The sequence below is a fragment of the Mytilus galloprovincialis genome, chromosome 4, assembly GCF_965363235.1.
Source record: "Mytilus galloprovincialis chromosome 4, xbMytGall1.hap1.1, whole genome shotgun sequence".
Lineage (NCBI taxonomy): Eukaryota > Metazoa > Mollusca > Bivalvia > Mytilida > Mytilidae > Mytilus > Mytilus galloprovincialis.
The window spans coordinates 58485439-58507054 of NC_134841.1; the positions used below are offsets into that span (position 1 = coordinate 58485439).

The following is a 21616-nucleotide window of genomic DNA, read 5'->3' on the forward strand; positions in this document are numbered from 1 at the left end:
TTGTAACTTAATTGTAGATTTTAATCTGCTGACCCTTTTTATTCTGATATAGTTTCTCTATATCTACTATAGTTTCCTAAAAAAAAAATCCAGAATAAAAATACAAAATAAGTACTAGATATTCCAATTATCTTTCTAGCTGTTTTGTTGAAATTGATTCAGGAGAAGATCTTTGAAAATGTTTATGTCAGACAATGGTCGACCTAAACAAAAGCTCACTTCGCCTTCTGGAGAGACTTTTAATTGAAATAAACAGACAAAAGACCTATTTTTTTATGTTTTAATGTAAAAAGTTGTCATAATCTGAGAATTTTATGTTAAATGCTAATATATTTTTTATGACAAATTCTACATACATCTGTCTATCCATAATTTATTTGTTACAAATATATTCCATCTTTCAACCTGAGAACTATAAAAAAAAATGTTTATTATTTAAATTTTGGAGAAAAATGTGTAGTACAAATTTGACAAGAAAAAAAACATTTATTTGAACTTCGAAACAAGATCACTAATTCTTGCACTTGTATACAGAAATGAAAATTGATATGATAAACCAAAATATATATATTGTTTTTAAACAAAACATTTACAACACTCAAAAAACAAAATGCAGTTAATAATAAAAAGTAAAATAATAATTAGACTGCAATGATATAAAAAAAAACACTATTTTGGCTATTTTGTATATTAAAAACAAATGAGCACTATTTATTGCTGATATAAGAGAACATAACATCATTATAACAGGATGATAAACATTCAAATACATCTTGGAGTTGGTCACTTTTAAATCTATAATGATTGTGGGTAATTTCTTTTTGAGTTTCTTAATTTGCTCCCTTTTAAAACATGATTAACGTCACCAAAAAATTCTTCCAAAAAAAACAAACTTACTTTTTACAAAAATACTAAAGTGAGGGTGAACAATTTAAAATGGCTGAAACAGATATGAATTCAAAGAAATGTTCACAGCCACTCGTTATATAATTTCTAGTTCTTTGTAAACTTTAACCTCATGTCTGTCATACTATTCCACTCAGCATGATCTTTTTATCAATACACACATGCAGTTACAATCACCAATATTACAATCTTACACAATATACTATCATAATCAGAGGCAGATTTAAATCAGCATGCAATATCAAACGACTGGTAGTAATTGGTGTACAATAATAAAATGGCTTTATGAAAACTTAACACCACTTATTCTATCTGAAAATTATACTACTATAAAAAAAAAATATAAAAATGTAAGAAAATTATCATTGCGAAATAACTTGAAACAAATCCTTGTACATTGGATCTTCAATCTATTTTGAAAAACAGGTCCTCTTCCTTTGGAATGACAAAAATCTTTCATAGGAGTATTAAAAAGAGGACCCAAAAGAACTAGAAATTATAGAAGTTGTGGTTCGATGAGAAGTGTCTGTTTATTCTTCAGAGGCTTTCTTTTCTACTGCAAAAGGTTCATCTACAGGTAGAGAACCACATTCAGCTATAACAACATCTTTTTTAGGTTTATCTCCAGCTGCTGTTGGATTACTTTCTATTTTTCTCACTACACTCTGCAAAAACAAACAGAAAATTAAACTTAAATATCAGTAGTTTGTCAAGATATTTTCAATACCTGTTAACACGAAGAAATTTCTCTTCTCAGTGTAACTTAATCATTTGTTAATCATAAATTGAAAAAAAAACAAAAAACATATCAATCAATATCAATTAGTGGTAACTTTACATCATAAAACTGACATATATGATCACAGTGATCACACACCACTGTTTATTTGACGAGTGTGTCAGGAAGTCATCACACATTTCATATTTTATTCAAACAAAAAAATCTGTTAGTCGAAATGGACACATGCTTTGATTAAATCAAGGAATATGACAATTCGTTCATAAATTATAATTATTCAATGTTTGCAAAAAAAAAGCCACAAGATCATTCTATTTTTCAGTAACCCATTGAGATAATAGAGCCAACAAGTATTTGATATGAAACTGTTTGATTCACAGGACTACAAATATTGTAATTTCGTTTCTTTTTTCCCTTTTTATTTAAAATGCATCTAGGGAGACTTTGAAAATGTACTTGTATATTTTTCATTAAACTGAACAGGTTGACAGCTAGGTCATTCAAAGACGGTTGAAGAAATAAAAATTTAAAGCAAAATATCCATCCTTGAAATTTATGACAACAGAGAAATGATAGTACATTGTATCTGTCGAGTGCTCAATTTTTCTCAAAATGATAAGGCCAATAGGGGTATCTGTTCAGTTCAATCTTTTTGTTTCACCATACGTGATTACTCTAGTGTGCAGGACCCTTCTAAAATTATTAAAATATATCAGACTAATAACTGCATGGTGCCTTCAAAATCATGAACATGGACAACTTACTTTTGTCATTTCCAGTTTCATTTGTGTCCCTGCATCAAATATGAATATGATTGAAAAAAGTGTATTATGTAATACTAAAACTAATATCTGCAGTTATATTTATCTATTAATATAAAGGGATAAACCAGTTTTACAACCAGAAAAAAACAAAATAAACAAATGATTTTATCAGAAAAGCCTCAATAATCCCATGTAACTCTTACCATTCCTTCTATAACTTTTCCAAAAACAACATGTCTACCATCTAACCATTCGGTCTTTTTCGTTGTTAAAAAGAATTGCGATCCATTTGTATCTTTACCAGCGTTAGCCATGGACAACCATCCAGATCCATAATGCTTCAGCTTAAAGTTCTCATCAGCAAATTTTTCTCCATAAATACTTCTACCTTTAGAAAGAGAAGAGAAATGAAGATCAATATATTAATTATCTACATGTAAATAACTCTTAACAGAATTATCATATATATTCTGTTATACAACCTGCTAGGTAACAGATTGTTAAATCTAATATCTAATATAAAATACTAATGACTCAAGTCCTCTGGAGTGAATCTGTTTGCAGAAAATACATATATGACTAATTCATTTTCTGACAAGAATTCTTGACAAGGTTAACTTGCTTGTGGCTATATATATATATTTGTCTACCTATATATTTAAAACTGCCAAATGTTTCTGAATTAACAGTTGTATCCTTTTTTTTTTAATATTGTGTTTTTACAGGCTGAATATTTTTTATTAAAATATGACAAATTTCAGCATATGGACAAATTAGTATGGTTAGAGGAATGGTTGAGCACTCAAAAACATGTTGTGCCACATTCTTTATGTGCCTGTACGAAAGTCAGGAGCCTCTTATTCAGAAGTTGTTGTTGGTTGAGGTAGATCCAAAAAATATCATGCTTTTGGTTTTCTTGTTTTAATTCCTTTCACATTTTTCATAGTGTGGCTATTTATTGCTGACTTCATTGTATTGATTTTGTTTATTGTTGAAGCTTGTACAGTGACCAATAGTTCCTAACATGTGTATATGCACATCACGAACTCTGGTTGATAATAGTCTCATTTTCGATTATATCACATCTCTATTTATTTTATACCATGATAAAGATACTGTAAATTCAAAAATTATTGCGTGCATTTATTATCGCAATTTTGTCATTTTAATTTTCATGATTTTGAGAAAGGTCCTGCTTAATTCAGATATAATATTACAAAATGTGAGTTTAAATTATTTCTTTTATTCACAATAATAAAAACCTCGCAATAATTTCGAACTTTACAGTAGTTCTTCCTCTACATAATACAAACCTCCAGTTCCATCTCCTCTTGTAAAGTCACCTCCTTGAATCATAAAATCTTTAATAACTCTGTGAAATTTACTTCCCTTGTATGTTAAAGTTTTACCATCTCTCTCCTAAAATAACAAAGAAAATATCTTTTACTTTTTTTCAAATTCTTTGTCATTTTGAATTTGTCATGGACATGATGTACATGTATGTTCCTTAAAATTAAAAAAAAAGACCTGAATATATCTATTTTCTGTATTAAAAACCTAAATGTTTTAAGTTGATCCTATTGTATTGGGGTCAACAACTTTCATATCTACTTCTTCAAAATAGTCATCATATATCACTGAAGAAATATTGCCAAAATCCTTATCCATATAAACTTAAAATAAAAAATATCACATTATCATGAAATTTGCTACTATTTCTCCAAAGTAGAATAAATGTTTGTTAAGTTTCAGTTTTTCTTTAAGTATCTCCAACTATCTTCAAGTAAGAAATACACGAACATTATGATGATGAACATTTAATGCGCCTTTTCATCCATACCTCAGTTCCTTCTGCTAATGTTTTAAAATTCTTCACAGTTTTAGGGACAGTCTTTCCAAATAAACCAATAACAATTCTGCCAGCTTTTTCTCCTCCAATTTCTATATCAAAATAGACCTGTTAAAAAACAAAATATTGTATGATGCATTGCAAAAATGAACACGCGGCACCAGTAGATAAAACTAGAGGCTCTAAAGAGCCAGTGTTGCTCACAAAATTCTTTGGGTATCTTCTGCAATGGGACACTTTCCAATATTGTGGACTAGAAAAGAATTCATGACATACAATGTACATCCCTTTAAATGTTGATCTTAAAATTAAAATTGAGAATGGAAATGGGGAATGTGTCAAAGAGACAACAACCTGACCATAGAACAGACAACAGCAGAAGGTCACCAACAGGTCTTCAATGCAACGAGAAATTCCCGCTCCCAGTCTGCACCGTTAGCCACTAGTCCGATGCCCCAGACTAGTAAATATTGATTCAGACTAGTGAAAATTTTCAAAATTTTATATAGTCATATAGGGACAAGTTGTGATATTTATTTTCCGGACTAGTAGATGAAAAAGTTTTTGGCGCAGACTGCGCACCTGGAAGCGTCCTTCAGCTTAAACAAATATATATACTAGTTCAGAGATAATGAACGCCATACTCTAAATTGTACACAAGAAAATAAAATTGTCTCTTTCTTCAATTTTGTTGTAAACACAAAAAGGGTAAACACTTGTCATTAAAGGCCATCACTCCTATCAAGAGTCTACCAACAATTTTGGGGAAACTTGATCCATTCAAACATTCATTTTTTTCTATTCCACCAGCACATTCATTGTCTAGGGATTGGATATCTATATATTTGCAGGAATTGCTGAAAAGGCAACAACTTGTGGGTGGTAACTTTTCTGAATAGCATATTGTTTCAGAGTTTGATCCCTTCATAATGTGGATTTTTCTGGAAAAGCCTCTAAGCAAAAAATACTACATTGTACTAAACTGAACAAATACAATTTTTTTATTTTTTTTGTTAAATTCCAAAATAAGCAATTTTATACAAGTTTATCCTATTTACGACGTAACATGTTTCAGTTTGATATGCAACCATGCATGGACTCAAATTATAACAAAGAGTTCAACAACATTTGTCATACATCACATGTATCTTTAAAACGTGAGGTCGGTACCAGGTGCTATTTAAATATGTACATGTACATTGTATATGGACCATAATTTGCTATTGGGCTCGTTTCCTATAACGATAGAAAAGTGATAAAAATGTGTAATACTGTAAGAAAAGTTGTAACTACATCTAAAGATGCCTTTATTTTTATCAACATACAAGTGTATGCTACTCTTCCCTAGAAAAAAAATTGAAATTAACAAATTTCAAAGATTATACGACAGTATTTTTGTGTTGTTTCTCGCGTTACTTTTCGCTTCCGAAGTGCATAACGCTGACTGATTTATAGATAATCGTCACCGGCAAATTCGTAACTTTTGCTTTCAAATAATAAAGAACATCGACCAATAAGAATAGTCAGAAGAAAATGCAGAGAACTATAAGTATTTCTGTAGCAGGTGTAAGAACATTAGCGTTACTTTGGTTTCCAATTTCGTAACGCAAATTTTAGATGATGTAATCTGCTTTGTTGTAATAGAATTCTTTATAACAATATGCAAATATGAACTCTCGCGAGATGTTCAAACAGGTAAATCAGAGATGATTTACATTCTAGTTTTGTTCTTCGTAATAATTAAGTTAGAAAATGACATTATCGTTATGCGTTACATTTCAAACGAAACAGAAGTCCAGTTATTTCCTTTTTTTTATTAAAATTGTTTTTGTGGTTAAGTTCTAATCATTTCCGGTCATACGTGAAACATGTGACTAACATGTGATCACGCCCTTACGGCCGGATGTATGAAATACTAGGTCTAAAAATTGTTTTCGTTTCCAACGGGATGTTAGCAAACATAATCTGTAGACTTGTTACGTCTTGTTTAAAAAAGGAAAATACAATTTTCAAAGAGATTGCACCGGGGGTCTATTGTTTTTCCTATGTGCATAATGTTACATACGATCTTGTGTGAAAATAAATGCCCATTGACTTAACAAAATTGATTTCAGATTTGACAGACGTTATGACACACTTTGTTTCCTGATAACGATGTAAAGGGTCCTTGGAAAATTCAATTGACATTACGTCTCTTATCATTGTGCAGATGCTCGTTGGATTGATTTTGCTTCAGCAGTAAATATTACTGGATATTTTAGGTGAATAAAGATAACTTGATAAAAAATACATGTTAATATACCGTTACACTTGGAATGTACAAAGTTGGTATCTTTGTCACAATTTTTAATTATTTTTTTTTATTCATGTTCTGCAAACACTTTTCAGAAACGCAATAAACTTGTCAAAGGAGAAGTAAACTTTTACCATGCATGACTTGAAAGGAAGTACTTTATTGATTTTAGCCCACTAAAGTAGGTTAAAATGTGGAAACCATGTAGATGGTGTACAGGTCACAAATATCACATGGTGCCTATTTTAAAGATTTTAATTCCAAGTTAAAAGTTTTTTTCTTTACTGGATTTAAAGAATTTTACATTGCCAATGATTTGGAATAAAATGTATACAACTGGAATTTCAAAACCAAATATAAATACATTTTTTTGACTAAAACATCAAGATACAACGATTATGGTATCCTGTATCAATGAAGAAAATAGGGAAATTTCTGAATAAATTGTACTAATTGTTTTCAAAACAAGCACATATTTAGGAGTTTTCTAATACTGTTACATTTAAGATGGATTTTAAGAAAAAGTATACTGTTCAGACTATTTTAAGCAGATTTTGCAATAAAATAAAACTAAAAAAACGCTTTCGGTTTCTTATGGTTTCCTGTCGCGTTTAAAAAAAACTTTAATTAAACATTGAAAATAAATTTTAAATATTAACATGAAGCAAGTAACACTAGTAATGGTGTTCATTTATGTCTTTTGAAATATATGGTACAAAATAAAGAAAATAAAGATTGGTTTCCTGTTTGGTTTCCTGTCATGTAAACGGTGAATCAAAATGTATTATTTTATCTTGAAAAACTCAATTGTTCCATTAATACTATTTTAACACCAACACAACCCACAGAACATGCAGAATAAAAGTTAAAGTTTTAGAACTTATAAAAAAGGATACAAAAAGAAACCAAAGGCCGAATACCAAATTATGGTCCATATATTATATTGTTGGTAACCGTTAAAAAAAGATAAGTGCCAGTGCCCAAGGATTTGTATAGTATAACTAAGGGGGTCTCATTGGGGGGCCCTGATCCCAGATCCCGCTTACTGTTTTGTCAGATTCCTGTATCCCGCTTTCACTAAGTATGTAAGAAATTTTCATTTTTTGCAATTTCCCGTGTCCCGCTAGACTTCATTTCCCAATATCACGACACAATACTTTGACTTTCATGTGTCATGCTTTATACTAGTCCAAATAATTATGACGTCTTGAAAGGCTATTATAATTTTTTTCTTTGACGCCTTACATCAACGTCATAACGCCAAACTCATATATTCAGTTGGACTTTGATAAGGAATTTACTGCTTTATAAAAACGTTTAGCTGATTTCTCCTCTAGATGCTTCATTTAAGGTGTATAAAATATAATTTTGAACCAAACTCGGTACATTTTGACCAACCTGAATTTCCGGATAATGTAAAACAATGGTTCCGGAAATTCGGGTTTTACCGAGTTTGGTGTAAAAATTATTTTATAATCTCCTAAAAAGAAATCCGACAAACGTTTTAAAAAATGCAGTCGACATGTTCCCGCCTCGGATGGAATTGTTACTTATATTATTATTTCTGTAGGGATTAATTGGAAATATTTTCGTAAAACAAACACATAAAAGGTAAGAATTTTTATATATGCATTTTGTTTTAGCCTTCTTTGAAATTTGATTGCTAAATTGGGTCTCAAAGTTGAGAGCAAAATATGCTCTCAAAGTCCAACCGAAAATGGCGGCTTCAGCATTATGACGTCGAAGTAAGGCGTCAAAGAAAAAAATTATAATAGCCTTTCAAGACGTCATAATTATTTGGACTAGCTTTATACAAAAAATTGACAATCCCATGTCACGCTTAGACCCCAATGAGGACCATTACTAACTTATAAGTTACTATAGTCCAAATAATTATGACGTCTGGCAAGGCTATTTTATTTTTTTTCTGGGACGCCTTCCTACGAAGGAAAGTTACTATACAAATCTTTGCTCATGAATTAGTTATTTGCTGACAATGCTGTGCCTAAAGTGATCTAAAGTATGTGATAATTAAAGCCTTTACTTGTTTATGCTGTTATTCCAAATATATACGTGATATCTATAATAGTATAGGATGCAAGGAACATAATTTTATGTTAAACAATACTACAACTAACGACAAACAAAAGTTTATAAACTGAACAATTTCCTCTCCCCCTTTTTCTTTCTTTTGTTTACAACTAAGTGAACTTACTTTGTCAGTAACTTTTGGGCCTTTAGCAGCACCAAAAACATACGACGGGACAACAAAAATCACTAGAAAGCACCCCAAAATCATTGCTGCTATGACTTTCTTCCTGCTTAGCAGTCTACGTGTGCAGTCGTTCGTTAAGAGATTCAGCTTGCCGGTTCGTAACACGGTACAAATGAGGTGGATTGATTTGATTGGTTTTTGATAAATTCATCAAGTGTCTAGTGGCGGGAAAATTTAAACATGGTTTTCGTTGACGTCCGCGTTTCACGTGTTGTTCATTTATTTTTGCGGATGATCTTTTAATCCTGTCAGAATCGAAAGAGGGTCTTCAAAACAGTTTAAGGGAACTACCATTTGATTTATATGGGGGGGGGGGGGGGGGGGGGGGGCTAGGATGAAATTTGAAAAAAATAGGCAGGACAGGAGTTTTGAGTAAAAAAAAGGCAGGATGAGACACTTGCAAAAAAAAAAAGTCAGGACGACAATTCAGGTAAAAAAAAGTCAGGATAAACTACAAAAAAAATGCAGGACCGAACAGACTGAAAAATAAAAAGGCAGGACAGAGATTACAGCTAAAAAAAGATGCAGGACAAAATTTTTCATCCTAGCCCCCCCCCCCCTCCCCATAAAAATCAAATGGTAGCTCCCTAAATAATTTTTAATTATATTGCAACAAATGGAAACTCTCTTTGAATACATACAAAATTAAATCCATGATTTTAAGTCAGTCACACGGCCAAGGATTTGTATGAGGGTTTGGATGGGGTTTAATGATTAAAGAATAATGCCCTTAAAAATTAAGATTAGAGAATAATAGGCAAAAAAAATGAAGATTAGAGAAAAAAGGGGTTAATTTTTTGAAGATTAGAGAAAAAAGGGGTTTATTTTTTGAAGATAGAATACCTTAGCCGTATTTGGCACAACTTTTTGGAATTTTGGGTCCTCAATGCTCTTCAACTTTGTATTTGTTTGGCTTTTTAACTATTTTGATCTGAGCGTCACTGATGAGTCTTATGTAGACTAAACGCGCGTCTGACGTATAAAATTATAATCCTGGTACTTTTGATAACTATTTACAGAAAATTGGGGTGAAAATTAAATGTTTACAGAATAACAGACCCCCCCCCCCCCATTCAGACCCTCTTGTATTGTCTTACTTAACATAAAACCAATTATGACCTATAATTCAGAAGTTACATATTTGGATACATATATTTCTTTTCATACAGCCAAAAACATAGCCTTATCTTCAGGAAAACAAATTAACAAACTTGATTTTACAGACAAAACCCCTATTGAAAATATGCATCTTAAATTTTGTAAATCTACTCTAGGAATAAGAAAAAATGCATCCAATTTAGGAGCAAGAGTTGAATTAGCCTATAGAATGTTTTATTAAAACACAAACTCTTTTATATTTAGCTAGACTATATAATTATAATATTATTCCATTGATAAAGGAAGCTTTTTCTCTAGCACAGTCTCTAGATTTGACAGGAACTTATTCATGGTATACATATGCAAAAAATATTGTTGAAGAGACAAATGTTGACCTTAATATTCTTTCTACTTGTAAGGACATCAAAGATGTAAATAAAATAAAAAACGATATAAAGTTAAAAATGAAAAATAGACATGAAGATTTAATTCAAACTAAATTTGAAAACTTTGTTGATAAAAGTAAATTTTATCTATATATAATAAATTTAGATATAGATTATTACATTGATACAAGTGAATTATCGGATTTATCCAATCGAGATAGTTAAATTATCAGTTTTAAAGTCCGAGCCTGGTGCTTTTTTTTATTGTGTATGATTGAGATGTATGTATATATGTTTATTATGTTAATATATGTTGGTCACAAACTGTAAAGTTTATACGACAATAAAATATTTGATTTGATTTAATTTGATTTGATTGATCGTGTTGCAGTTAGACGTCAAATCAATGATCCAATATTTAAAAACACAGCATATTCAGTCAAATTAAGGATTTTTACAGTGTACAAATCCTTGGTCAATTATATATCATTTTTATTAGAGCAACTATTTGTAAAGTAATATACTATACAGGGGCGGATCCAGACATTTTTAAAAGGGGGGATGAAAACTATATGTTTCCATTCAAATGTATTGATCGTCCAAAAAAGGTCAGCCACTGTTATACAAATCCTTGATAAATGTAGACATTGATATAGTATATGCTCAGTGAAGCATTTTATTTCAGTTGTATCCTTACTAGTGACCTCGTTACATGTTGACTTTTTTTCTCTTAAACTGAGACCACTGTAACACATTTAAGTAGTGTCAGTCGTACATAAACAAAACTTGAAGTATTCAAATGCTTGCTCTATAATAAAATAAATTGTTAAAGTATTTTAAAATGATAAACCTGGGTCAACAATGCTGATATAATGTTAATCATCGAGTGTATCATCGGCTTAAAAGTCATTGCTTCGGTACTGACAGGATTTATAACATATTATTGTCCTTATTTAAAGTTTATACCTATTCAAAAATTAAGAAATTAAAAAAAAAACTAAGGTTCGAAAGATTTTATAAAGTATTTATTTTTAGTTGAATTAAATTTCTTTGCACTAGTAGCGACACTTTAACAAGGATTTGTAATCTTCATGACATGTGAAGGTTTTAACTTCATCCTACATAGTATCCGATATCAATAGAATATTATTTTGTGAATTAAATTTCCGCCGTTTACCCGAATTCAATGATGTATCATGTATAAGTATCAAGATCAATTTCTAAACATGCAGTAGCATATCATCTTTTAGTATATAACTAATTCAACTGACTTTTTTTTATGCATGACGTGCTGTGGAGCTTACACCAAAAAGACCAAATTAGCATCAAAAAGGGGAAAGATAATGATTATGCGAAAAAAAATCCATTAGTGATAAAAATATTTTTTCCTGATCCTTGAATATTCTATTGGCATCTTTCGCCTTAGGTAGGCACGTTTGCTTTATCCCCCTTTTTAAATGATTATTTTTTTTTCAATTTTTAGTATTTAATTTTTACTTTGTCTCTTATATGCATTCCTTAATTAAGGTCTTTCCTCTCCGCGAGGAAAGACCTTATTGTTTTTCTAATGTTTTTAAGGTCTTTCCCCTACATGGGAAAGACCTTATTGTTTTTCTAATGTTTTTTTTTTTTTCTTTTTTTTCTTTTTTTTCTTCCAACATTTTTTTGACATGCCCGCCCCTTCTTTCTGTTAAAGTTACCAAGACCAAATATGGACCATTGATAGACCTCATCATGCAGTTTTACCAAATGACCCTGTTAAGGATTTCATCATCCTCTTTAGAAGTTATCTTCCTTTTATTGATTTTTTTCAACACGGCATCCCCTCGTTGTTTTTAAAGATATCATGACATTATTTGGACAATAGGTAGATCTCATCATAATTTATTACCATATGAGGTTGAATAGGATTTCATTGTCCCCTATGACAGTTATATCCCCTTGAAACAATTTCTTTCCTTTGCATTTTTCTCAAAAAGTATAAGAGATAGAATTGATTTGAAAACGGCAACATGTACAGGAACAGATGGCAATGTTAATGAACATATACAATCATTTTGTTATTAACCCTTATAAGGAGTTATTCCCATTGAAAAGTCGTGTACAATTTAAAAAAAAATTGTATTTCCAGAACCGGAAGTCGTAGAGACTTGGGACCTTCACCAATAATCTTTAATTCATGTGACCTTTAATATGCACCCAAGGTCAAAGGTCACAGAGTGCAAAATTAAATTACGCTGCAATTTCAAGCTTACATATTAGGAAAACGATAAGACTTTGCTGCATACATACAGCGTATAAAAAGTTCCTCTCGACGAGCTCTACATTTTATATAATAAGCCCAAAAATGTCCGACCGTCTGTTCAAAAGTTACAACGGGCTGATTCTTAAAAGTATAGTATTTTGTGTATATCTTTTTAAAGGCAACAGATATCAACCTACTATAAACTGCAAAGATAATCAGTAATTCAAGACCTTCAATTTGAGGTCAATGTCAGGTAATGATGAAATTTCACCTTGACCTTCACTGTATACAATGACCTTGACCTTGTGGTATTTGAAAAGTTAAGTGGTCCTGAGTTGAATGGTGCTAGTCCCATGTTTCTACGACTTCCGGTTCTCAAGTATTGTATTGCATCATATATTTGATGATTAATTGTGACCTTGGTGAACTTTGAAATTGTCCCAATTCTTTTTCTATAATGTTGTCCTTTAAATGTAGATCATTTACCATTGAAAAGATTTGAGATATCTATTGTTGTTTTAGAGATAATGTAGTTTGAAATTTTGCGAGCGGCGGCATGTATTTCTGAATTCACAACAGCTTACCACTTAAAATGTTTAAGAAATTGAAGAGGTTAACATAGTTATATGTTTGACCAAATACCAGAAACATTCCATTGAAAAAAACACCAAAAAATCATTTTGAAATTTTCATGTTTTGCATTGACTTTGTAAGTTTCATAACTTCTATTTATATCGTTGATATTGCATCATTTTTGGCACTTTGTCAAATGGGGTCATCTGATATATCAAATTGAAGGTCTCAATAAACTCTACTTAAAAATGAAAATTTTAAACCTCCTTTTCATCCCAGGTGGAAGGGTGGGGTCATTTAGAGCAAACATTCAAATTTCGCAGATGGTAAGGTTGTCGCATATCAAATGAAAGAACATAAAGGGTACATTTCAAATTTCAAATTGACGTCCCCCAAAAATTGGTTGGATGGGGTCATTGAGTGCAAAAAAATCAATTTTCTTTTACAATAGGGTTGTTGTATATCAAATGAAAGGTCATGATGTGTACATTTGCAATATCAAATTCCCAACCTCCAAAAATTGGTTGGATGGGGTTATTAAGTGCAAAAATCAAACTTTTCTGAACATGGCGTTGTCGCATATCAAATGAATGCTTATATACCCTGTATTACATATACATCATACTTCCGATCTCAAAAATATAGGTGGATGAGGTCACTAAGTGTAAAAAGCGAAAAGTTTCAGAAGGTATGCTTGTCGTATATCAACCGAAAGGTCGTACAAAGTACATTACGAAAAAATCACTTTTACGGGAAAGACCTTTCAATTGTTTTACAAACAATTGAGATACTAGTTTTTTCTTTTTTTTCTTCCAGCATTTTTTTGGCACGCCCTCCTACCGCTTCTATTGGAGTTATCAATACCAAAATTGAATCATCGATAGACCTAAACATGAACTTTTACCAGATGAACTTTTGTAGGATTTCACCATCCCCTTTAGAAGTAATCTCCCTTTTATTGATTTTTTTCAACATGGTCCCCCACAAATGTGTTAAAAGATATCATGACTTTATTTGGACAATATGTAGATCTCATCATGATGTATTACCATATGAGGCTACATAAGATTTCATCATTCCCTTTGAGAGTTGTATCCCCTTGAAGCAATTTCTTTTAGTTGTATTTTTCTCAAAAAGTATTACTGATAGAATTGAATTGAAAATGACAGCATGTATAAGAACAGATGGCAATGTTTATAAACATAAACAATTAATTTGTTACTAACCCTTATATGGAGTTATTTCCCTTTAAAAATTTAAAATAATTTTTCAAAAATTCTATTTCGAGAACCGGAAGTCATAGAGACTTGGAACCTTCACCAATAATCTTAAATTCATACGACCTTTAATATGCACCTAAGGTCAAAGGTCATCGAGTGCAAAAAAAATATTAAGCTGCAATTTCAAGCTTACATATTAGGAAAACGATAAGACTTTGCTGCATACATACAGCGTATAAAATGTTGTTCTCGACGAGCTCTTCATTTTATACTATAAGTCCAAAAATGTCCGACCGTCTGTTCAAAAGTTGCAACGGGATAAGTCTTAAAAGTATAGTATTGTGTGTATATCTTTTTAAAGGTAACAGATATCAACCTACTATAAACTGCAAAGATGATCAGTAATTCAAGACCTTCAATTTGAGGTCAATGTCAGGTCATGACGAAATTTCACCTTGACCTTCACAGTATACAATGACCTTGACCTTGTGATATTTGAAAGGTTAAGTGGTCCTGAGTTGAATGGTGCTAGTCCCATGTCTCTACGACTTCCGGTTCTTAAGTTTGGTATTGCATCATATATTTGATGATTAATTGTGACCTTGGTGAACTTTGAAATTGTCCCAATTCTTCTTCTATAATGTTGTGCTTTAATTGTAGATCATTTACCATTTAACAGATTTGAGATATCTAGTGTCATTTTAGAGATAATGCAGTTTGAAATTTTGCGAACAGCGGCAAATATTTCTGAATCAACAACAGTTTACCACTTAAAATGTTTAAGAAAGTGAAGAGGTTAACATAGTTACATGTTTAACCAAATACCAAAAACATTCCATTGAAAAAAACACCCAAAAAAGCAAATTGAAATTTTCAAGTTTTGCATTGACTTTGTGAGTTTCATAAGTTCTATTTATATAGTTGATATTGCATCATTTTTGGCTCTTTGTCAAATGGGGTCATCTAATATATCAAATTGAAGGTCTTACTAAACTCTGCTTAAAAATGAAAATTGTAAACCCCTTTTTCATCCAAGGGGGAAGGGTGGGGTCATTTAGTGCAAAAATTCAAATTTATCAGATGGTAAGGTTGTCGCATATCAAATGAAAGAACATAAAGAGTACATTTCAAATTTCAAATTGACGTCCCGAAAAAAATGGTTGGTAGGGGTCATTGAGTGCAAAACATAAATTTTCTTTTACGATAGGGTTGTTGTATATCAAATGAAAGGTCATGATGTGAACATTTGATATATCAAATGCCCGACCTCCAAAAATTAGTTGGATAGGGTTATTAAGTGCAAAAATCAAACTTTCTAGAACATGGCGTTGTCGCATATCAAATGAAAGCTCATGTACTCTATATTACATGTATCATACTTCCAATCTCAAAAATGTAGGCGGATGAGGTCATTAAGTGTTAAAAGTGAAAAGTTTGAGAACGTATGCTTGTGGTATAACAAACGAAAGTTCGTACAAAGAACATAACGAAAACATCACTTTTACAGGAAAGACCTTTCAATTGTTTTACAAACAATTGAGATACTAGTTTGCGGATTGGTTTGCGTTTTTGCAATCGTCAGTCAGTTAACATCGAAATTCGTACCGTTGGAACTCCGTTGTCCAAGTTTTCGTAATTCGTGTAGATCAACTGGTTTCATGAGTTTCGAGTTTCGTGTAATTTTTATTTACCTATATAACGGTTCATGTCAGAAAACCTCTTATCATTTTGACCATGTTCATTTTTTTTCAAATACTCTTTTATTCAGGCTGAATTTACTTCCGTCTTTCTAGAGTTATGCATCTTTGTTCATTATTTGATTCGTTTGCATTGATTGTACACTAGTTAATACCGGCGTCATACTTAAGAATTGAATGCTTCTTTTTGTAAATTCATTGGGGTGTAAAAGCGTTGACCGAAGTACATTTTGTATGAAGCGCGGAAGCGCTTCATTCTAAAAATGTGCGCACGGTCAACGCATTTACAACCCTATGAAGTTACAAAAAGAAGCATTCAATACTTATAATTACATTTTTTAGCTATGATCAAGAAAACACGAATTTTATATTGTTTTTATTTAATTGACCTGTGCACTTTATTGTGGGACCATGTGTTATCATGAATGAAAAGTTTTATTGAGTGATGCAATTGCTTACGGAATAACACCTGATGTGCAGTTAGCCAATCAGAATAAAGTATTATAATGAAACATACATCTAATGTAATTATATCGGCGTATAGCTCCGACGTACGCTGATCGTGTTAAAGCAATTCCTGTACGCTGCCAATACGCTAGTATTTTTGGATGCATTTAACCTGTCAATCATATCTGATATCGTGTGCACAACGAGCTTTAAGCGTGTATTGGGAGTACGAGAAGCGTACCTAAGCGTTTATCGGGCGTTCAAGTTATGTATGTTGGCGTATGTCTGGCGTTTGTCTAACGTAGATGGAATGCACGCTACGAAGGAAAAAAATTCTCTTGAACGTATTTAAGACGCGTCCCGCTCGTATCTTGGACGATAATCCGTGCCTTTATCGTGTTTGGGACGTTTAATTATGGGGTGTTTGTTACAAATACACCCGCGTACGTTTTAGTTAAAGTCGAACGATCTTGAAGAGGGGCGAAAGATACCAGAGGGATAGTCAAACTCATCATGAGATCGAAAATAAAGTGACGCCATGGCTAAAAATGAAAAAGACGAACAGGCAAATAATAATACACATAACACAACATAGAAAACTAAAGACTTCGCAACACGAACCCCACCAAAATTGAGGGTGATCTCAGGTGCTCCGGACGGGTAAAAAGATCCTGCTCCACATGTTGCACCCGTCGTGTTGGTCATGTCATTACAAACCCGGTTTATAGTCTAATTTGGTAGGTCACATTAATGAAAAGGGAGAGGGTTACGACGTAAGGAACATATCTGATATCATCTATTATCCATAACGGTCAAACAACTCGTGATGGTGTCCGTAAAATTTACGACAGGAATGAATTCAACTTCACACTTTGGAACTCTTGATTTAATAGCTTCCTTGTGAGTAGCAATCCTTTATCAAGGAAATCATGATAGGAAACACAAACACGGGGATATCGTATCAATTGGGAGATATATACTCCGTATGCAGGCACAGCTAGAATGTTGCTACTTAGAAATGGAAAGTTCACAATTGGGAAGCTGAAATTATCTCTTTTTTCGTAAAGTTTTGTTTTCAACAGACCCTCAATGTCAATTTCGAGAGGTAAGTCAAGATATGAGGCCGACTTATCTGTATCTGTTGTATCCTTTATCTCTAGTTCGATGGGATAGATGCGTTCAACATAGTCACCAAATTTTGAATTATTTAGTTAGAGAACATCATCCATATAGCGGAAAGTAAAGTTAGAGGATATTGCTAACTTCTTATCTTTCTTTCTAAGAAGTTCCTGTATGAAGTCAGCCTCATTATAATAAAGAAACAAGTCGACAAGAAGAGGGACACATTTTGTTGAAAAACACGTCCTCCAAACGTAACAAAAATGTTGTCAATTAAGAAATCAAGCATCTTGATAATGTCAGTTTCAGAGAATTTTTCATTTGAATCAGAGTAATCGTTTACAAAGTAGGAGTTAACCCTCCCTAAGACAAGATACTTGTGTCTACGTTGGCCATTCTTTTTTTATGAAACAAAGCAATACCAACTCTTTCAATTAATTTGTCCTTTAGTAGGGAATACTTGTATAAAGTGTAGAAAAGTCAAATGTTTTAATACTATTGCAAGATGAAAGAGTCTCAGATTGTAAGTTCTCTAAAAGATCTATGGAATTTTTTAGTATCCACATCTGTTTCACGACACCTTTAAAATATGCAGTTTCACAGTAACGTTAAAGCCCGACTTTTATTGCTGATAAAATAGATGTTAATAATAAGAAGAGGTTTCGTGGAGCACTTGGAAGACCCAGCAATATACCGTTGTTTGTAAGGACACTTATGTAGTTTAGGTATCCAATACAGTGATGGAAGATCCAGTTCTTCATCTTTGGTTGAAATTCCAAAGGAACATTTAACAGATCATGATTATCCAAGATTTCCTCTTTGGTAAGTGTCGTGAGGATATATGTTGAGTGTCCAAGTGAATTGTCAAGAACTAATTCATTTATCAAGCAGTTAATGTAATGAGTTTTACACACAAACACGATGTTGTTTGGGGACAATACAATATTTGTCATGGAGGAAGGACAAGTGTTTTTTCGTCTCCGATGGTATCAACAGCCCAGTAGTAAGAGATATAGTACTCTCTTAACACGGGTCAGCCAAATTAGTCTCCTTCCGACGGATTATCATCGTTTCTCAAAACATCACTTGGAAATGGTGTCAAGTGAGTGGCGAAAATACTGTCCCTGAAGTTTTCTCTCCTCTCATTGAGTAAATGGTTTCAAGACTAGACACGGTACATATAAAAGCAATTGTTTTTTGACAATTTGGTAGCAATTATGTTTACCACAGAGAGCATAATATATTATATGGAAACATTTGCTAATATAGAAATATTTTAACACAACATGTATGATGAGTTAAACAATTATTTGTTTTTATCTTAATCCAAATATCGTAATAAACCGGCTATGGCGTAAATGTACTACTTGAAAGGTTAAAATTTCAGCTTTATTTAAAGCCTTAAATATATTGAAAGCATTTTATATGAGCTTACTCAATATGACACCTTCAAGAATGACTAATGTTTCATGTTGAATTCGTTCAAGAAGCATAGATAATTACAAACTTAATTTAACAGTAAAATTATTAAGATTTTATTCGTAAGTAAGCTTTATTAAAACAAATCCTGTTCATGTACATTCCAACACCAAGACAAGGCCTTGCGGCCATAAAACTTTCGAGCACGATTTTTGTACTCAGACTCAAGAATCAACCAATCAAAATACTAGATTGTTTGTTTCGAGCATTTATTTTGTACTCGGAGTACTGAGTACAGTTTTATGACCGAGAGCCCTGATTTTGCCAGTCAAGCGTCAAAACTAATGTGAATCTTTTGATGAGCTTATTCCAAAAAGTGAAATATTACCTTTTCACTATTATAAGTACACCTTAAAATGTAATTCAGGTATCCTTCATTCAAAGAAAGGAAAAGGTTAATGGTCATTTCTTTTAAATAAATAGATATATTATATGTTTTATGTATTTGTATTTCTCCCTGAACTCATATCATTGCACGATCGGTCGCAAGATAATTAGTAAACTTGAGATCTAAGAGAAGGGTTGTGTACTTCAGTAAATGCCTCAACCCTAAAAGTACACTCTCAACTTAAAAAGACCTTACAATGAGTCCATACGTTGTCAACTGTTTTGACATATTACGTTATTGTTAATGAAGTTGCATTACTTTTAATGATATATTTATTATTGTTAATGAAGTTGCATTATTTTTAATGATATATTACGTTATTTTTAATGAAGTTGCATTACTTTTAATGATTTTGAGTACGTAAACATTGAAGTAAAAGTATTACTTTCTTTGTTCAACTTACTATTTTCAAAAGTCTGTCAAACGTTTGAATTATTCTTTTGTTTTCATAAGTCTTTAAATTTGTATACTTTCATTAGATATTTTTAAATTAGAAATTTAATAGTGCAAAATATCATAAATAAAATGTTCATTGTCCTTACCCGATATTTGAAATGCCAACAATACCCTATTAGATATGTTTTAAGTGGTAATCAAATGGTACAAACTTTATGTTCCTTTTTAAACATTTCAACAAATGAAGTTTAGAACTCTTATGAACTGCATGATGAACTTTCTTTTAAAAGTCGATCCTTTATATAATCAAAATCTTGATAAATGTACTGCTAATAGTTCGCCAATAGTTTCCCGTTTGGAGTGATCACTAGTACGATATCTCTCGTTTGAACTTCAGCAACTGCACATGTTCAGCGCAATAGCGATTAGAAAGAATGTAAACACACGCGCACACTAGAAGGTACAAATGTAACTAGTAATAACTTATTCTTAAAAAACAAATTGAATGCACCAAATCATTTAACACTGTCAATGAAAAGCTTAATTAACAAAAGCGAATGCATGAAAAAAACAAATATCACATGCCTCAGTTATTTTTTCCCGTGCTCCACGTGCTCTAAGTTGATTGGTTATCAAACAAGAAAAAGAAAAGAACAAGCAGACAAACAAAAGCACACAAAACACAATATAGAAAACCGAAAAAGTAGCAACACGAACCCCATCAAAAACTGGGTGGCAAACGTCGTGTTTCTCATGTAAATACAACCTGGTGATACGTCTAATTTCTTTTGAATTTAATTTTGGTTTATAAGGTTATTGTTGCGACCCTCTTATCAATGAAATCGTGATGATATAAAAAGCCCTGTAAATAAAGGCAACAGTAGTATACCGTTCAAACTCATAAATCCATGGACAAAAAACAAAATGGGGGTAACAAACTAACACTGAGGGAAACGCATAAATATAAGAGGAGAACAACGACACAACACTACAAAGTAACACACATCGAAACGGACCAAGCATCAGACAAAATCCCACGAGAATAACAAATATAACATCAAAACCAAATACAAGAATTTGGGATAGACAAGTACCGTGACACGTCTTATCGCAATGTCAATTTACACTCAAAAATAAGAGAAAACAAACGACGCAACGTTAAACTGTAAAACACACAGAAACGAAATATAATATAACAATGGCCATATTCCTGACTTGGTACAGGACATTTTTAAAGGAAAAAATGGTGGGTTGAACCTGGTTTTGTGGCATGCCAAACCTCGCACTTTAATGGCAATGTTAAATATAACATTGAAATGACAACACAATATAACAGGACTACAATACAAATAAATAGGAGAACGTATCCGATAAAGAAACACATGATTAATGAATAACAAAAAGCATCAGGTTTAAAATTCAATACGCCAAAAACGCGCCTTGTCCACACAAGACTCACCAGTGACGCCCAGATATAAAAGATCGAAAGCGAAAAAAAGTACAAAGTTGTACAGCACTGAAGATCAAAAGTTGAAAAAGGTTGTGTCAAATACGGCTATGGTTTTATGCTTGGGATAAGAACATCCTTATTATTAAGAACAATTAATGCTATTGCAAACAGTAATATCGTATCAAAAAAGAGGGACGGCAGATACCAGAGGGATATTCAAACTCATAGATAGAAAATAAACTGACAACTCCATGGCTAAAAAAGGAAAAGACAAACTGACAAATAATAGTAC

General features: G+C 32.0%; 1 protein-coding gene across 1 annotated transcript; it reads right to left on the bottom strand.

The window, feature by feature from the left end:
* Nucleotides 1-266: 266 nt before the first annotated feature.
* Nucleotides 267-8948, bottom strand: LOC143072537 (peptidyl-prolyl cis-trans isomerase 5-like). The gene is made up of 5 exons (XM_076247525.1): nucleotides 8767-8948; nucleotides 4250-4366; nucleotides 3723-3828; nucleotides 2613-2797; nucleotides 267-1571 (listed from the first exon to the last, which is right to left on the bottom strand). The coding sequence occupies exons 1-5, from the start codon at nucleotides 8848-8850 to the stop codon at nucleotides 1437-1439; spliced, it is 627 nt and encodes a 208-aa protein (XP_076103640.1). The 5' UTR covers nucleotides 8851-8948; the 3' UTR covers nucleotides 267-1436.
* Between the last annotated feature and the right edge of the window lie 12668 nt (nucleotides 8949-21616).

Bases quoted from the DNA above. Each gene is read 5' to 3' on its own strand.
- LOC143072537 (XM_076247525.1), bottom strand. From the start codon at position 8,850: ATGATTTTGGGGTGCTTTCTAGTGATTTTTGTTGTCCCGTCGTATGTT. The intron at 4,367-8,766 runs GTAAGTTCACTT...GTTTTTTAACAG, and splicing joins GCCCAAAAGTTACTGACAAA to GTCTATTTTGATATAGAAAT. The intron at 3,829-4,249 runs GTATGGATGAAA...TTGTTATTTTAG, and splicing joins CATTAGCAGAAGGAACTGAG to GAGAGAGATGGTAAAACTTT.